This window comes from Electrophorus electricus, chromosome 3 (assembly GCF_041902795.1).
Source record: "Electrophorus electricus isolate QZ-2024a chromosome 3, ASM4190279v1, whole genome shotgun sequence".
In the NCBI taxonomy this organism is placed as follows: Eukaryota; Metazoa; Chordata; class Actinopteri; order Gymnotiformes; family Gymnotidae; genus Electrophorus; species Electrophorus electricus.
The window spans coordinates 21,086,635-21,101,562 of record NC_137499.1 but is presented as its reverse complement, the minus strand read 5'-3'; the positions used below and the strand labels follow the sequence as shown (position 1 = coordinate 21,101,562).

The window sequence follows — 14,928 nt, the reverse complement described above, 5'->3', positions numbered from 1 at the left end:
CCATGCGTTGTTATTTTTATAACAATTACAGTCTTTGCTGTCTGTAATAGATGTTTTCTACTCCAGTCCTGAGAACACAGTGTAATTATATAGTTTTGTGATTATGTCCTCGTAATTTAGATCAGATGTCCTAATACTAACTACATAAAACATTCAGATGCAGAACTGGACAATATCTCACTCGTATATAGCACAGTACAAAGCAGCATGAAGAACTGAAAATGCTATGAGTTATATTCAATCAAGCCATTTATCTCTATGTCTAATATCGATTACAATCGAGTACAATGGCTTTGTTGCATGGTTGTGTTTTCTAGGGGGAAGAATATCAACACTAGATGGCAGTGTTGAACAACTGTGATATCTGACAACAGAAATCATAACTGCAAATCCTCTGGTTAAAATCCCTTAAAGAAATAACAAAAACAGCTTTAATATGTATAACACATATCGCTAGGACAAAACATATATACAACCTTATATTTCTAGTCACTTAAACAAACTTGTTTAAGATACATATGGCAAGGCCACAAATTCTATACAATCTTATTTTTCTAAATGAAATTATTGTTAATTGATGTTAATCTGTAATGCTTAAATCAAATACATGCCAAAAATATACACCCAACCAATACAGGCTACACCCACATCTGATTATTATGATTAATAATGTAGAAGGTGTGTGTGTGTGTGTGTGTGTGTGTGTGTGTGTGTGTGTGTGTGTGTGTGTGTGTGTGTGTGTGTGTGTGTGTTTGTGTGTGTGTTTGTGTGTGTGTATGTGTGTGTGTGTGTGTGTGATATCGCCTTCCTCAAAAGTCTCGCATGTTTACAACACATTTTCCAATGTCATGTTACAATTCATAGAATTGGCTGAAAATAATACTTAAAATAATGCATTTCAGATTATTTAGCTGCTTTCCGCAAACAATAATTTTATCTTCAGATCTTTTGTTTTAAGGCAGCATGTTGCTTGTGTCATTTTGTTGTCTTCATCGCATGCAACACGGCAGCACGTGGACACAGTCATGATTGCACTGTTCAAACAGCAGGTCTAAACGATCCGTATCTGATCTTACTCCAAGCAGTAGCAGTATCGGTTTTGGTACTGTCCAGGAAAAAATGATCAAAGTATGACATATATCGTCATTAATAAAAAAATAACAGTTCTCCAACCTCCTCCTGAGGTGGCGACCTTGTTTCTCCTGGGGTCTTTTCTGGGTTCGTTTTCTGGAGAGCACACTGCAAGAAGAGGGAAGTCTAAGGCTATATCACAGAGCAGGCAGAGATGCCACGAATGTACTGGAAAGCATTTAACTTGATCTCACAAAGAATTCATATACATTTTATACCTGACATGATGTCACTATGTTTCACATGAATTATGCCATAAGAAAAGTCTTAACTGCTAAAAGCTGCTCCTTGCGCCAACCTTAATATCAAATGGTGCTGGAGACTCAACATCTGAGGTCATAAGAACATCACAGACTAGACCTAGGTCTAGTCTTCCTTATCACAGAGGTTCATTGGTTAGCGTTTCCAGGTTGATACGCACCTGTGAGGTTCAGTGTGAAGTTCTTAATCATATGTTTTGAGTTGGACATCAGCTTGCATGTGTATGAGCCGTTGTCGGTCTCGGTGAGGTTATTTATGGTCAGATTTAAGTGTTTGAAAGGCTCATAATGGCAGTAGATGCGGTGGTCTGTTGCTGTGGTGTATTGGTTTGGTTCCTTGCAGAGAGTTCCGGAGTCCTTTATCCAGGCGATGGACACAATGCTGAACTCCTTCTCCTGCTCTGTGATTGTACACAGCAGAGATGCCACACTGTGGCAGTGCTTGGGCTTCTTGACTAGCTGGTGCACCTGAATTGTAGCTGGAGGGGAAAACACTCGAGCACATCAGGGCCAAAGCCAGGACTTAGCTGTCAAACCGAAATGGCACATTTTTGCCGGAGAGGGAGATTCTCGTTCGAGAACAGGTTCCTTTCACTACTGCTGCCAACTCATCTGCCTCCAGCACTGGACAATGCCCATAAACACTGTACTTAAAAGCAAGTAGACTTGCTCTCCGTAAAATGTAACTTAAATAAAAGTTGAAGTTATTTATGTCTGATTGACCTGATTTAAAATAGCAGTGTGCTTGCTTTTAAATGTATTTAAGCATCAAAAGTAAAAGTTCTGGGAGTTCATTAGACCAGTCTAATGTTCTACAGGGACCTGATCCTCACAGGTAATGCAACATTACTCCAGTCTGATGTTCTACAGAGACCTGATCCTCACAGGTGATGCAACATTACTCCAATCTGATGTTCTACAGGGACCTGATCCTCACAGGTAATGCAACATTACTCCAGTCTTATGTTCTACAGAGACCTGATCCTCACAGGTAATGCAACATTACTCCAGTCTTATGTTCTACAGAGACCTGATCCTCACAGGTAATGCAACATTACTCCAGTCTGATGTTCTACAGAGACCTGATCCTCACAGGTAATGCAACATTACTCCAGTCGGATGTTCTGTAGGGACCTGATCCTCACAGGTAATGCAACATTAGACCAGTCTGATGTTCTACAGGGACCTGATCCTCACAGGTAATGCAACATTACTCAAGTTGGATGTTCTACAGGGACCTGATCCTCACAGGTAATGCATTAGACCAGTCTGATGTTTTTATGCTTCAAGTTGTAGCCATATTGCTACAATTAATTTTTTAAAATCTTTTTTGGTCCAACTGACCAAACACATGAGCCAATAGGACAGGGCACTAGTGTGTTAGGGATTGGCTTGCTTCACTTTGATCTTACTCTTATTCTTCTGAGTTTGTTTTAATATTATTTGGGGTATTTTACACAGTCCACTTTTCTCCTAATTTAAAGTAATAAATAATAACACTCTGCAGAAAGAAGGATATTTCACTTTAAAATGTAATGGTGCCAGAGTAAAAAGTCTCTCAGAATGGAAGTACTTCTGGAAGTTGAAATACTTCACATGCAGAAGCTAGATCTGTACTTAGAGTAATGAAATACACGTCCTCCATTACTGTTCAGCGCTGGACTGAACAGTAATCCGCTGTCCCTAAGATCTGCCTCAGCACAGCTGGGAGCTACAGCGGACCAAACCTAGTGTCTGAATGAGACTCTTAAGTTATATGTGCAATGCAGTTCCAAAGGTCATCACGGTCTACGCCGAACTCGGGTTTGTTTTGTGGGCATGTAACAGATACTGATACTGAGTAAGGAAAATAAAAAAGCTGTGCAAATACACTATTACAGTGTAACTGCTATTAATAACAGTACAATATGTACCATGTATCAGGTTTGATACATTGATCTCACTCTGTACTTACTCTGTGTACACTGATACTTTGTTTTCCATTATTTAAGGAGAGAGTGTATCACTGCTTTGTTGTGCAGTGTTACTCTGTATATTGCACTATATCTAACGACTCGGTTACACTGTAACAGTGTACTGAAAGTGAAGGAATGAAAGCAGAAAAAGGAACATGAGGAATTTCAGAAAAGAAGATTAATTAGGGAAACATGCATTTAATTTAAATGAGGTCCTCCTTACCTCCTGGTCCTGTAGGCAGAGCAGCCATGATTAGAAAGAGAGTACACGTTTGCATCTTGTCTCTCTCTCTCTTTCTCTCCCTCTAAAAGCATTTAAGTAATAAATGCCAGTGGATTAACCTGTTTAATAACATATTTCATATAATTAATAGAATAATAAGATGCATGCTTATGAATCATATCCTCCACCTTTCACTACCCTTATCTCAACCCAGCTGAAACCAGAACTGATCAAGAATTAATATGGCATCGGGTTTGGGCAGACAGCTTGGTTCTGAGCACTCCAAACCTGTGTGGTCCCGTCTGCTTGCTGCTGCGTTGGCTTTTTGAATGCCAGTCCAAGACGCAAAACCCGAATCACCTGTTCAGTGTGCTGTGGCGTCGGTAGTCCGAGATCCCTGCGCTTTCTTAGCGATCGAGCTGGGAGTGACTGCACAAAGAGAGTGGAGAGTTTTTATCGGTCAGGTTATGGATCACACAGGAGAGGGCGGCATCTTTATGGAGGGTGGGCCGTTTCTTGCTCGTACATGCCTGGGTCATGACTACCTTCACCTCTACAGCATATACCTGAGGGGGTGGGCAAAGAGGAATAAGAGAGGGGAGTCATTTCTGGAGCTGTAATTCATTCTTTGTTTTGGTTTTGTTTTTTTTTACAGATAAGATTTAATCTGAGAACGTTGCGGTACAGGAGAATAAAAGCTAAATATTGATTTAAATACTGTAGCAGGTTTGTCTGACTTTGCCCCCTGGGCCACTTTCATTTCAGGTTCTCCTTTTCTATTCCCACGTCTGCAAATCTTGTTCCTTCAGCTTTTCTTTCCCCTTCTTGGTTGTCTTAGTGTTGGTCTGTAAAAACTAAACATTCAAGAAAGTCAAAAGTTCCTGTTTCAGAAAAAAAAAAAAATCTTCATTTTAATTAGTAATATTTCTTGAAACTTGATTTGAAGACATCAGGTAATAATGGGCGGGACCAGTTTAGAGAGTGCTAGTTAAGGAACCAGTATATTAGGTTCATTTTTAAAAAAATAATGATATTTTTGCCTTGTATGTATAACTGCTTCATTGCATCTTTGCACAATATGTGGGCACAAGCTGACTTTGGGAGGAAAATCATAACCTCTTTCAAAATGTGTGTGTGTGTGTGTGTGTGTCCATGCTACCCACTTCGAGGTAATTACCCTTCACAGGGTTTGTAGTTTGGCATCACAGGAGCGTCTCCAAAGTCAGCTTCATTTCACAGCGCAGCCTTGATCAAACGTTCTGCCAGCAGTGCTTTTATTCCCTTTCTTTCGCTCTTAATTGCTGACGGCCCAGATTATGTCACGAGAGTATTTTGCCCATAACTGTGACTAAAGAATCGGACTTTTGCGCTGTGGCTTGAAATGTGCAGCCCAGGGAGGTTTACTGAGGGATTACAAAAAGTTGGCGCATCACAGGTGAAAGAGTTTACGGTAATTCCTGTCCTACTGACTAGACGCATACTGAGGTGTTGTCAAGAGGACAAGAACTTGTCAATAAAAGTTATCAGCCCCGGTAGGAATTTACAAAGAATCAGATATCAAAGAAAGTAACTTTTAATGTAGTTACAACATATTTTGCTGTGCATAATTTACATTAGGTTTTAGCTACATTCAAATGTAGACTACAGATTTATTTTATAGGTGCTGTTTTTTGTTTTTGGTAGTATTTGATTTAGCTGCTCTGTTTTCTGTTTGAATCATCTGACCTGTGGCTCCAGAGTGTCTAGCCTGGAGGAGTGAAGCCCAACCATCGAGCATTGTGGTGAGAATGGAAAATACCAGGAATCTGGCATTCCAGATGAGTTTCCACTCCAGCCATTACTGATGAAATAATGAAAGTGTGTCCCCAATATCTAGGGTTGAATGAATCTGCACGCCAAACACAAAGGCCGGTTTGATTCTTATCTCACTCCTGCTGTTCCAGAGGCATGCCATGTTACAGGACTTGTCGACATCAATCACAAACCAGCTGCATTCCACAGGGTTTTTTAATATCGTTGTACATACCATGTCTGCATGCTGTTTTGCATATTCAACATAAATCATGCGTTACTGCTACATCTATATATGGTTTGAAATGATTAGACTGTTAGCTGTTCCTGGATTCGTATTGCCTATATTTAAATGGAGCTGCAGTTTAGTTCTGTATACTGAGCGCTGCCACTGCTACTGGTTGCATTAACCACCCTCATTATGTCATCTGTGTCTGTGACGATACCGGCAAAACTGACCCTCCGCTTAGCATTCTGGGCACGCACAGCTGTCTAATAGCAATTTGCTCCTTTAAACAGGTTGTTTTATGGTAGCTACTGCAGGAAGGCCTAAAACACTGCTAAAGCCTCTCCGGGAAATAAGGCTTCCTGTCATGGACTGAAATGTAGTCGCATATTAAATTAAGGTCAGACTTAGCGGACAGAGGGAGAGAGAGAGTGGGGTGGGGGGGCGCACTGTGTCGCCTCCAGAGACGTGGCCCTGCCCCTAACAGCTCAGGCCTCCCAAATGACACCTTTCCAAATGTCATCGCTGCTTTTAATGCAGGAGTGAACTTTAGAGGAGAGTGTCACTTTAGGAGTGTGGACGAGTGTGAGTTTGGGAGGTACCACCCCCAGTTTGTGCTACTTTGCCCACTGAACCCTTACTAATTGAGCACATCTCAGTGAGAATGATGCAGCACAATGCTCCACTGAACTTGCAGGTTTCCGGTGTTTGCCGAGGTTCCTCGTTGTACTTCAGGAGGGAGCAGTTTGACCTTAATTCAACTCAGTATGTTGAATAACCCTCGTTACCCAGCAGGTAAGCATCTCTATTCCTACTACTACTGTTGCTTACATAAACTGCACAATCAGGACTATTTCATCTATTAATATATGTGTGAGACAATGCAACAAAGCTGTCTCAGTCTAATAGTGTAAACGTTTAGAGAGAGAGAGAGAGAGAGAGAGCATGTTGACATTCCTGAGATTTTCAAATAAACTTCACGTAGAGAGCTCAGGGTGACAAGACACACTCCTGTTTCCTCCTATTGTGGTCTGAAGTACATGTTCCAAAGAAGAGTACATACAGGGGCTTCCCATTCAGTTTCTGCAGTATCAAGCTGTTGGACATTTTTCAATGCCTAACACTTAGTGTCCCAGCATTTACATTTTATCCAAAGCAACTTACAGTTATGACTGAGTACAACTTGAGCAATTGCGGGTTAAGTGTCTTGCTCAGGGGACCAACAGTGGCATCTTGACAGTGGTGGTGCTGGAACCAGCAACCTTCCTATTACAAGCCTTACAGGTATTAGGAGACTGGTTTGCTGATCTCTGAGTGGGTTAAAAGGTACAGCGTTCATTTTATTGTGTGTGTCTGTGTGTAACAAATCCACAAAGAGACAAAAGTTTTCCGGTTAGGTTCGAGATATTATTAAATATTAAACCATAGTGATACAAAGGTAAATAAGTCATAAAGGTGTGTGTGTATATTTATGCGCATGTATATTTACACTGTTGATAAAGATTTAACTTTGCATACTATTGGTCATTGTCTGTGCAGGCATTTAATCTTATCATGTGCAGGGTCTGTGTATTTTGGTCATTTGGTTTTCATTTCAAAATAAGAAGACGGAAAATGACGGATTCACTTCTTTTCTTTTCTTTTTTTTTAACAGACGTGAACTCCGCCATATTTCCAAACAACATAGTGTGGACATTTTAGCACTCTGGACCTCGTAAATCGAGGTCATTATGTGCTCCATGGAGATTGGACAGACCTCAGCCTCAGTGAACACACCTTCACCGCTGCTAGCTCCTTTTCCCTATACGTGTAGTACACAATCACAGTCAGGGCTCGTCAAAGGGGGTTAGTGCGATATGCAATTTGTTCTTACCAATGGCAGCAGAATGTTATGTCCTAAAAATGACTCTTCTGTGATCTTTCAAAAACTGTCATTTATCCTCCTTTAGATCCAGGCTAAGTACATTCCAGACAATAGCTCCCGGGTAGAAGTAAATCGAAAACAGAAACAACACGATCCGATTCATGTGTCTGAATTAGTATTTGTATGTACTTTGTTGGTGCCAATAAAAGGAAATCGTATGACGTTGTATAACCCAGTTTCCCTATTTTTAAGACGAATCAGAAATCGCATAACAGGTGGTTTCCATTTTTTCATGTTCCAAGCAAAAATTGGATAACGGGTCGTTGTCTGTTTTCTATCTTCTTATTCTAAAATGAAAACCGAATGGCCAAACACGTCCACGGACCCTGCAGCCTGTGCTCACCAATGACCAATTACAGACTTTGTTGAGCATTCATAGAAAATAACTGCAGGATCACAAAACTACGACGGAGATTCAAGTGGCATCATTAACCTTCTTTGACCATCTGTGGCCTCATTTTTATTAACTGTGTGTAATACAGAGGGTAGTGGTTTACCACAAACCAGTCTGGATTTGCTTCCCATTCACCAACCAATCAAAGAGAACAATCAAGGGAAGTTGGCTTCAGTGTCACTGTTTGAGATGGCTTTACGAGACCCAGGCTGTTGTCTGTGGCCGTTTTTACGTAACGTTCAGTTTGTCATGACGCCAAGAGGATTTTCTGAAGAACAGCGCAGGGTGTTCCAACCTTGGAGCAGGACGGCTGCGGCGCTCCCTCTGCACACTCTCGCCAGTCTTATCAGCTCGCGCAGCCGTCTATGACTCCAATCTGCGCGGTCAGGGCACACACTAACCCTTTCCCGGCCATTTCCCTCCGCACGGGAGATTGACAGCCCTGCAATAATAAGTGACAACTGAAGCGCGGGCAGTCTAAAATAAAAAGAAGCAGAGAAATTTTGCAACATTAAACACTCCATTTTGTTCAATTTCATAATATGTTTGTTATTTATTAGAATCAGCACTTGGCGCAGTCTTCCTAATCTTTCCTGTAATTCCTGATCATCTTTGACAGGGTGGACATTGCACAGATGCTGCATTCCTGGGTAAATGGCAAACTGTTATTGGTACCGCTGTCTGATGTTAGCGAGCTTTGATGTGATGTGGTTGCTGGGCTTTGAAATCGGCTCAGAGGCGATAAGCGAAGCTCCGTGAGATCAGTATCAGCCCAGCTGCCAAAGGAATGCGCAGGCGTGACGCCACATCTGTGTGGGAGTCCTCTTTCAACGCTCGTGTCCGCTGCCTATTGCTGTTAATTCCTTCTGTCCAAAGCGATGTATAACCAGCCAGCCACGGCTGGAGTTATCTTGGAGCAGCTCGGAGTTAAGGGCACCGTGACCAAGCCTCGTCCTCCTAGAGAAATTCCATAGCTCCTGGATTATCTGCCACTGTGTCCGGTTGGCCTTCGGGTTCTTAGCCAGTCCAGTGGATGAATCCTTCATAGTAAATCCTTGTCTTTGATTTTACAAGTCAATTTACAGCTACTGGCATGGAGCAAGCTATTAAGTTGCAAATGCATAACTCAGTCGTAACTCTCTGACATTCTTTTCTGCTCTAGAGACAGGACCGTTTTTTTTTAGTGGATCTGAGTTTGAGTGCATGTCTGGGAGTTGCCAGTCTTATATAACTATCATTAGTGAATTCTCTACTGTTTGAAAGCATAACGCACCCTCCTGGGCCTTGTATACTTGTTCCAGTGCAGGTAATCTTAGAGCCCGAGCCTGGACACTGGTGCATTATCCCTAATCTAGAACACCAGGTCTAGAACAGGCATGTTCTGCAGCATATCTATTATAGCTGGATCAAGTGGGATAGACTAGGGAATCCTAAAGTCCCAGTTCTCTTAGAGGTGCATTGTAAAGGTTGCGATGATTCCTAGTTTGTCTTCCTGAAAACCAGACCATAAACATATATTACGACCATTACAGTTTCAAACAGATGTTTCTAAATCAGAAGAGAGGGGTTTATGAGCTCCCGGTGGAAAGCCAGTTTTTGTATATCATATCAGTGGGCTGCTCCGTCGCGTGCTGCCACAGTCCTTTAGTTCTGCCGTGCTTCCTCACGGTGAGGCAGAATCGGGCCTCAGCGTGTGAGACCGAGACACAGTACGAGAGCCTGCAGGTTCGGTCTCCCTAATGCTACTCGCGCTTGACCCTGTTTACTGAGCTCGTCCTGAGGGTATAGTCTGCTGTGCCTTTCATAGTAATCTCTCCCTTCCATCCGCTCTCCCCTCAACCAGCTCTGCTGCCTCATCACTATATCCCATCACAAATGTGAATCTGGCTGCCTCTCACTCCCGCTCCCTCTGCCTCTCTCTCTGGTCTCCCTCCATCCCTCCTGCTTGCAAGTCGCCTCCCTCTGCCTGCCTCCTACCGTTCCTTCCGCTCACCGTCTCTCTGCCTCTCTGCCTCTCTGCCTCTCTTCCTGCCGTCCTGGCTCCTCAGCGTCCGTCTCCCTCCGTCAAACGTGTCCGTCTCCCTTTTCCTGACTTTCTCTTTCCCCTTTCCACATTTCCGCCCACCTCTTCTCTCTCCGCCTCTCTCCGCCGTCCCTTCTCCATCTGCAATTGTAATTCCCCGTCGTTCTCTCTGTCTGTATGCACCCCGTTGCTTCATAGTGGGGGAAGTGGATTTGTCTCCGTGGAGCCCCAGCTGGGTTGTCCCTTCCTCGTGCCTCTCCACCGCCCCTTTGTCTCGAGTCCCCTTTGATTCGGACTCCATTTGAACCAAAGCCCTCTCGGCGCGTAGAAGTGGCTAAAGTGCTAAAGATGCGTTTTAGCCATAAATATTTAGCAACGCTTAAAAGAGGTGCGGGACCCCAGAGCCCCAGAGTGTCTGATAGATAAAGCTCAGCTCTGCTGCTGAGAAATGCAGCACCTTGTGGCCGAGGGACACCGTGCATAATTCCATAATAATGGGTGTGTTATGATGTAGATGATGTAGGCTTCTGGTGTCGTCTCAGTGTGAAAGTTTTTAAAGTAGCTTCCTCAGACCCCAAACCTGCCAACTGGATGCGCTGATTGTTCGGCGTTGATCTGGTGAGTCTTTTGCGGCGCAGGGACGGACGCATAGCAGCGAATGTGTCCTTCTGCCCTTTTCTTCCCCCAGGCCTGGAGGGCATGGCTGGGGCTGTCCAAATATTTATGAAACGAGCATAAAGGCAAACAAGCAGAAGCTGAGAAACAGTAGCTCAAGGCTGTTCTAGAATCCTGCTCGCTTCCATGGCAACAGCGGAGCCCGTGGGTCATCGGTGCTAAATGGTCTATGCTGGAATGCGCCACACCGGCTTGCGAACGCTCAGTCAGGTGGAGCGAATCAGCAGCTGAGTCCCCCCCCAGAAAATCCTCCTGCTCCCTACGCCCATCCCCTGCCCAAATATCTTCCAGGCAACAGAAGAGACTCACTTCTTATTTACTCGTTTACTAATCTCCTAGTTGTGTGTCATTGAGTATGTGTGTGTGTGTGCGTGTGTGTGTGCACGTGTGTGTCTGTGTGCGCGCGCGTGTGTGCACGTGTCTGTGCACGCGCGTGTGTGTGTGTGCACGTGTCTGTGCGCGCGCGTGTGTGTGTGAGACAGCTCTTTCTCCTCCCAGGTTTTTAAGCAGGTGAAGCACAGCCCTGCAGTGAGAGTGAATCACTCAGACTGCAGCTGCATATGAGCAGCTAGTTTTGTGATTATTTTCTGAATTTGTTGACTTAGTTATGCTGTCCAGAAAGTTGACCCACCAGCTAACTCATGCATTCCATCAGATTTTGTTGACACAGGAACAGCTGATTATTCACGGCCTGAAATTACATTCAGCTATACTCCATGTTCCAGCATGGTGCCAGACACTCTGAGAGAACATTTGCCTTTTATCTGAATTCCAAATCTCATAGATCATGTAAGGAAGCCTAAGACTATCCGTAAAGACGTGACTGACCTTGATGTTTCTGCAGACTGAAGGATTTTCCCATTTCACATGCACAAACGGGACTACATAAAACCACATTTCAAAAACAAAGCATCCAAAACCTTCATCAGTCTAGTGGGAAGGTTTAAGTGTGCAAATGATCACTTTTGTTTCAGTTATCATCAGTCACTACTGTTGTGTGTGTGTGTGTGTGTGCACGCGCTCTCATCTCAATCATGTTGGCACTGATACAAACTCATTATAGGACTAATACCAGATGAATGTCCTCTTATACCTGCACTGTACCCTGTCTCTCCTCACAAAAGCAGAAGGCAGATCGTTAGCTTCCTTCCCCCTGCTAATAAGCACATTGCCCTTCCCAACTGATGGTGCTTTCCATTACAGCCGTTCATTGTGTGGACGGAGGAGCGTAATGAGCAAATGCCCTGCTCCGTCAATATCCGCGCCTTGGTGACCTGACATGTGACAGAGTCCTAGGATAAAAGGCTGCCAGGGTGAACAACGCTAGCCCTTTCACTAACAAATGTCACCGATGCAAAAGAAACACAGGACAAACGACAATTGCACAGACAGAGTGGGGAGCAATGTTGATGCCTACAGGAAAGCTGTCATTCTCTGCCTCTATGCTACTTTTGACCTGTAAAAAAATCTATTCGTGTAATTTTTTTTTTTTTTTTTACCACCAGTTGCATTCAATTACAATCACAGCATGACACCAGGGCCACTTAGATAAGCTATTGAAACTGTCAGGGGAAATCAAACCGATAGCAAATTATGAAGGTGAGCGGACATCTATGTCCACGTGGTGGATACTCTCCTGTTTCCTTCCAAGACCACCTCAGATGTTTGTAAAAATCAACTCATAAACATGAAAAATCAACTCATCATAAACATGAAAACTACTTTAAAAAAGCCTACCTTATTGCACACTGGCTCTGTTCCTCCAGAAGTCTGTAACAAGGTCTACTGTCTACTGTCACTTGAACTGGAAGAAGGTGAACTGTCCTCATAGGCTGTGGCCATATCAAGGCTGGGGACACCAGTCTGTGCCTGATGCTATAAAGGCGGGTTCACGTGGCTTCCTGTTTTTGTTTTAGATTCGCCTTACCCAGCGTGCGCTGTCCTTCATGCTTCGGCCAGGTCTGAGGTGCCTGAAAGAATTGAGTAGGCAACTTGAGGGTCAATCGGAAAACAAAGGAAAGTTCAAATGGCTACATCCCAGTGTTTCCCGTTCCAGTAATAGTCTGTGCGATGCTTGTTTCCTGACCTTTTCTCAAAAACCGCTTTAATTAATTGTTGTTGTCTTGATGCTTTCAGTAAGTTACTCGAGAGGTGCAGCTTTCAACTTTCCCTGATGACCAGAAGGTCGCATACGATACTGCGGGCTATAAATGTTTTCCTGTGTGCAGTGGAGGATCAAGGCCAATATGAGAGATCCCATTTAAATGCAGAAATCTGGTCTGTATTATTCTGTATGGGGGTCAGTGAAAGAGATGCTCCACTGAGAAATCCTGTAGTCGTTTCTGGTCAGGAGCATATCTAGGATTTTTCAAAATGAGGAGGCCACAAGGGATGCATATACATATATAAAACATTCCTTCATGATCCCTTGTTCTCTTTGTTCTGTGGGGTTTATATATATTTCATCGTCAGTTTGCTGTTGGGTCCACAGGACACATATCACTGAATATACTTTATAAATTGTTTACTAAAGCTGCTGTTTATTAAAGTTCAAACAAAGTATCTGGAGTGGAAAATTGGCAGACACAACAGACAGCTGAATAAAGCAGTTTCACTGTCTGATTCTGTCCAAATAGCTGAGCCATTAGAACATGCCACTGCCAACTATGGATGGGTGGCAAATGAAGAAAAAGCCTGAACTCTGGCAGACGTGAGAATGAACCACATGCCAGAGCCACCATAACTCCTCTCTGTAGGGGGACAAGAATTCAGGTCTTTTCTTTTCATTTCTGACATCATGTCATGAAAACATAATTAAGAATACAGTTATTGTTACCTTCTGCCATTATTTGGGTGTGGCTAAAGGTCTGCGGATCTGAAGGTCCTCTGCCGGCTCCAGCCTCGACAGAGACAGACATTTATTGACGAACACTGCAGACATCGGCACTCACGTATAACACAAGCGGTGATCACAAGTGCAGGCAATGAGATGGTGAACAGAGGCATTAACGTGAACATGAACGTGAACAATGACTCACAATCACGCACAAACTGACAAAAGTCTTAATAATTACAAACACGACAAGACTAAACCAATTCAGGTGTGTGCTTAATATCGTGGGCGTAGTTACAAATACACAGTTAACGATGAACTCCCAGTGCACGTGGCGGGCCATACCATGTGACCAGTGGAAGGGGAGCATTCTGTGACACACATAAACAAGGTCACTGTACAATATGACAAAAGAAAACCTCTAGCAAGAAGTAGAAGATGGTATAACATTGTTCTGAGAAAGGATAGTAATAATAACAACTCAATAATAATGATAACCCAAGGAAGCTTTACATGTAGGAAAAAAAAATGTAAGTAGAAGTTTAGAAAGATTGGATGGCTAACAGCAGTGCTTTATATCACATGCCTTGGAACTGGTAACCAGTGTAACTGGTAAAGAATAGGGGTAATGTGGACAAACCTCTTAGTGGGTATTAGCACTCTGGCTGCAGAAGGTTGACTATACTGGAGAGAGCAAAGAGTTTTGGAAGGTAAACCATAGAACAGGGAGTTGCAGTAGTCTAACCTGGATGCGATGAGTGCGTGCCCCAGGAAAGGAAAGCACAGGGTGGGGTCATGCAATATTGTGAAGATGGAAAAATGCACTCTGAGTCAGGTATTTATAGTATGTGGGTCAAAGGTGAGGCGGGTGTCAAAGAGGACACCAAGTTTTCATATAAGAGCAGAGGGACTGACTGGAAGTGGAATATGAAAATAAGAGTAAACAGTAAATAAGTGGTTAGGGTAGGCTGAGACAGCACACTTGTTACCAGTAATCATACATTTTCTTTATATTTCATTTTAGAAAGTTAGTACTCAAGCAGAAATTATTCTGTGGGAATGATGTTAAGATAGATTTGAATATCATCAGCATACCAGTAAACTTTCAGGCTATGAAATTGAGTAATGTTTCCAAGGGGCAGGATGTAAATGATAAACAACAAAGGGCCAAGAAAATAACCTTGGGGTACATCCTGAGTAACAGGACCAATATTAGACTAGGATCATTAAGATGACGGGTAAAATGGTAAAGCGCTAAAAATGTCAACAGAGCATTCAATTCAACTAGCGTTTGGCCCGAGGGCCGCAGGGCGCAGGGTAGGATGCACAGACTCCCTTGACGTGGTGAAACATTCATTAACAAATAACATAAAAAGTAATGGTGGCACTCACATTCAATATCAACACTAAACACCAACACATAAACAACGTACACTAACAACGACATAAGCACGCTACATCAACAATGACCAGTGAAGAGGCACCTGCACAGA

At 43.1% G+C, this 14,928-nt stretch overlaps 1 protein-coding gene across 10 annotated transcripts; it reads right to left on the bottom strand.

Annotated features, from left to right (window-relative positions):
- Positions 1 to 681: 681 nt before the first annotated feature.
- On the bottom strand, positions 682 to 12,495 carry LOC145656954 (uncharacterized). 10 transcript variants are annotated; one of them, XM_081710553.1, is made up of 6 exons: positions 12,340 to 12,462; positions 8,200 to 8,346; positions 3,930 to 3,998; positions 3,570 to 3,688; positions 1,553 to 1,870; positions 682 to 1,239 (listed from the first exon to the last, which is right to left on the bottom strand). In XM_081710553.1, the coding sequence occupies exons 4-6, from the start codon at positions 3,622 to 3,624 to the stop codon at positions 1,124 to 1,126; spliced, it is 489 nt and encodes a 162-aa protein (XP_081566679.1). In that variant the 5' UTR covers positions 3,625 to 3,688; positions 3,930 to 3,998; positions 8,200 to 8,346; positions 12,340 to 12,462; the 3' UTR covers positions 682 to 1,123. The 10 variants fall into 10 exon arrangements, 9 of the variants coding, with proteins under 9 accessions (XP_081566679.1, XP_081566682.1, XP_081566677.1 ...); XM_081710556.1 differs by having other exon boundaries at positions 3,570 to 3,651; XM_081710551.1 differs by lacking the exon at positions 8,200 to 8,346 and having other exon boundaries at positions 3,570 to 3,651; positions 3,758 to 3,998; positions 12,340 to 12,477.
- Between the last annotated feature and the right edge of the window lie 2,433 nt (positions 12,496 to 14,928).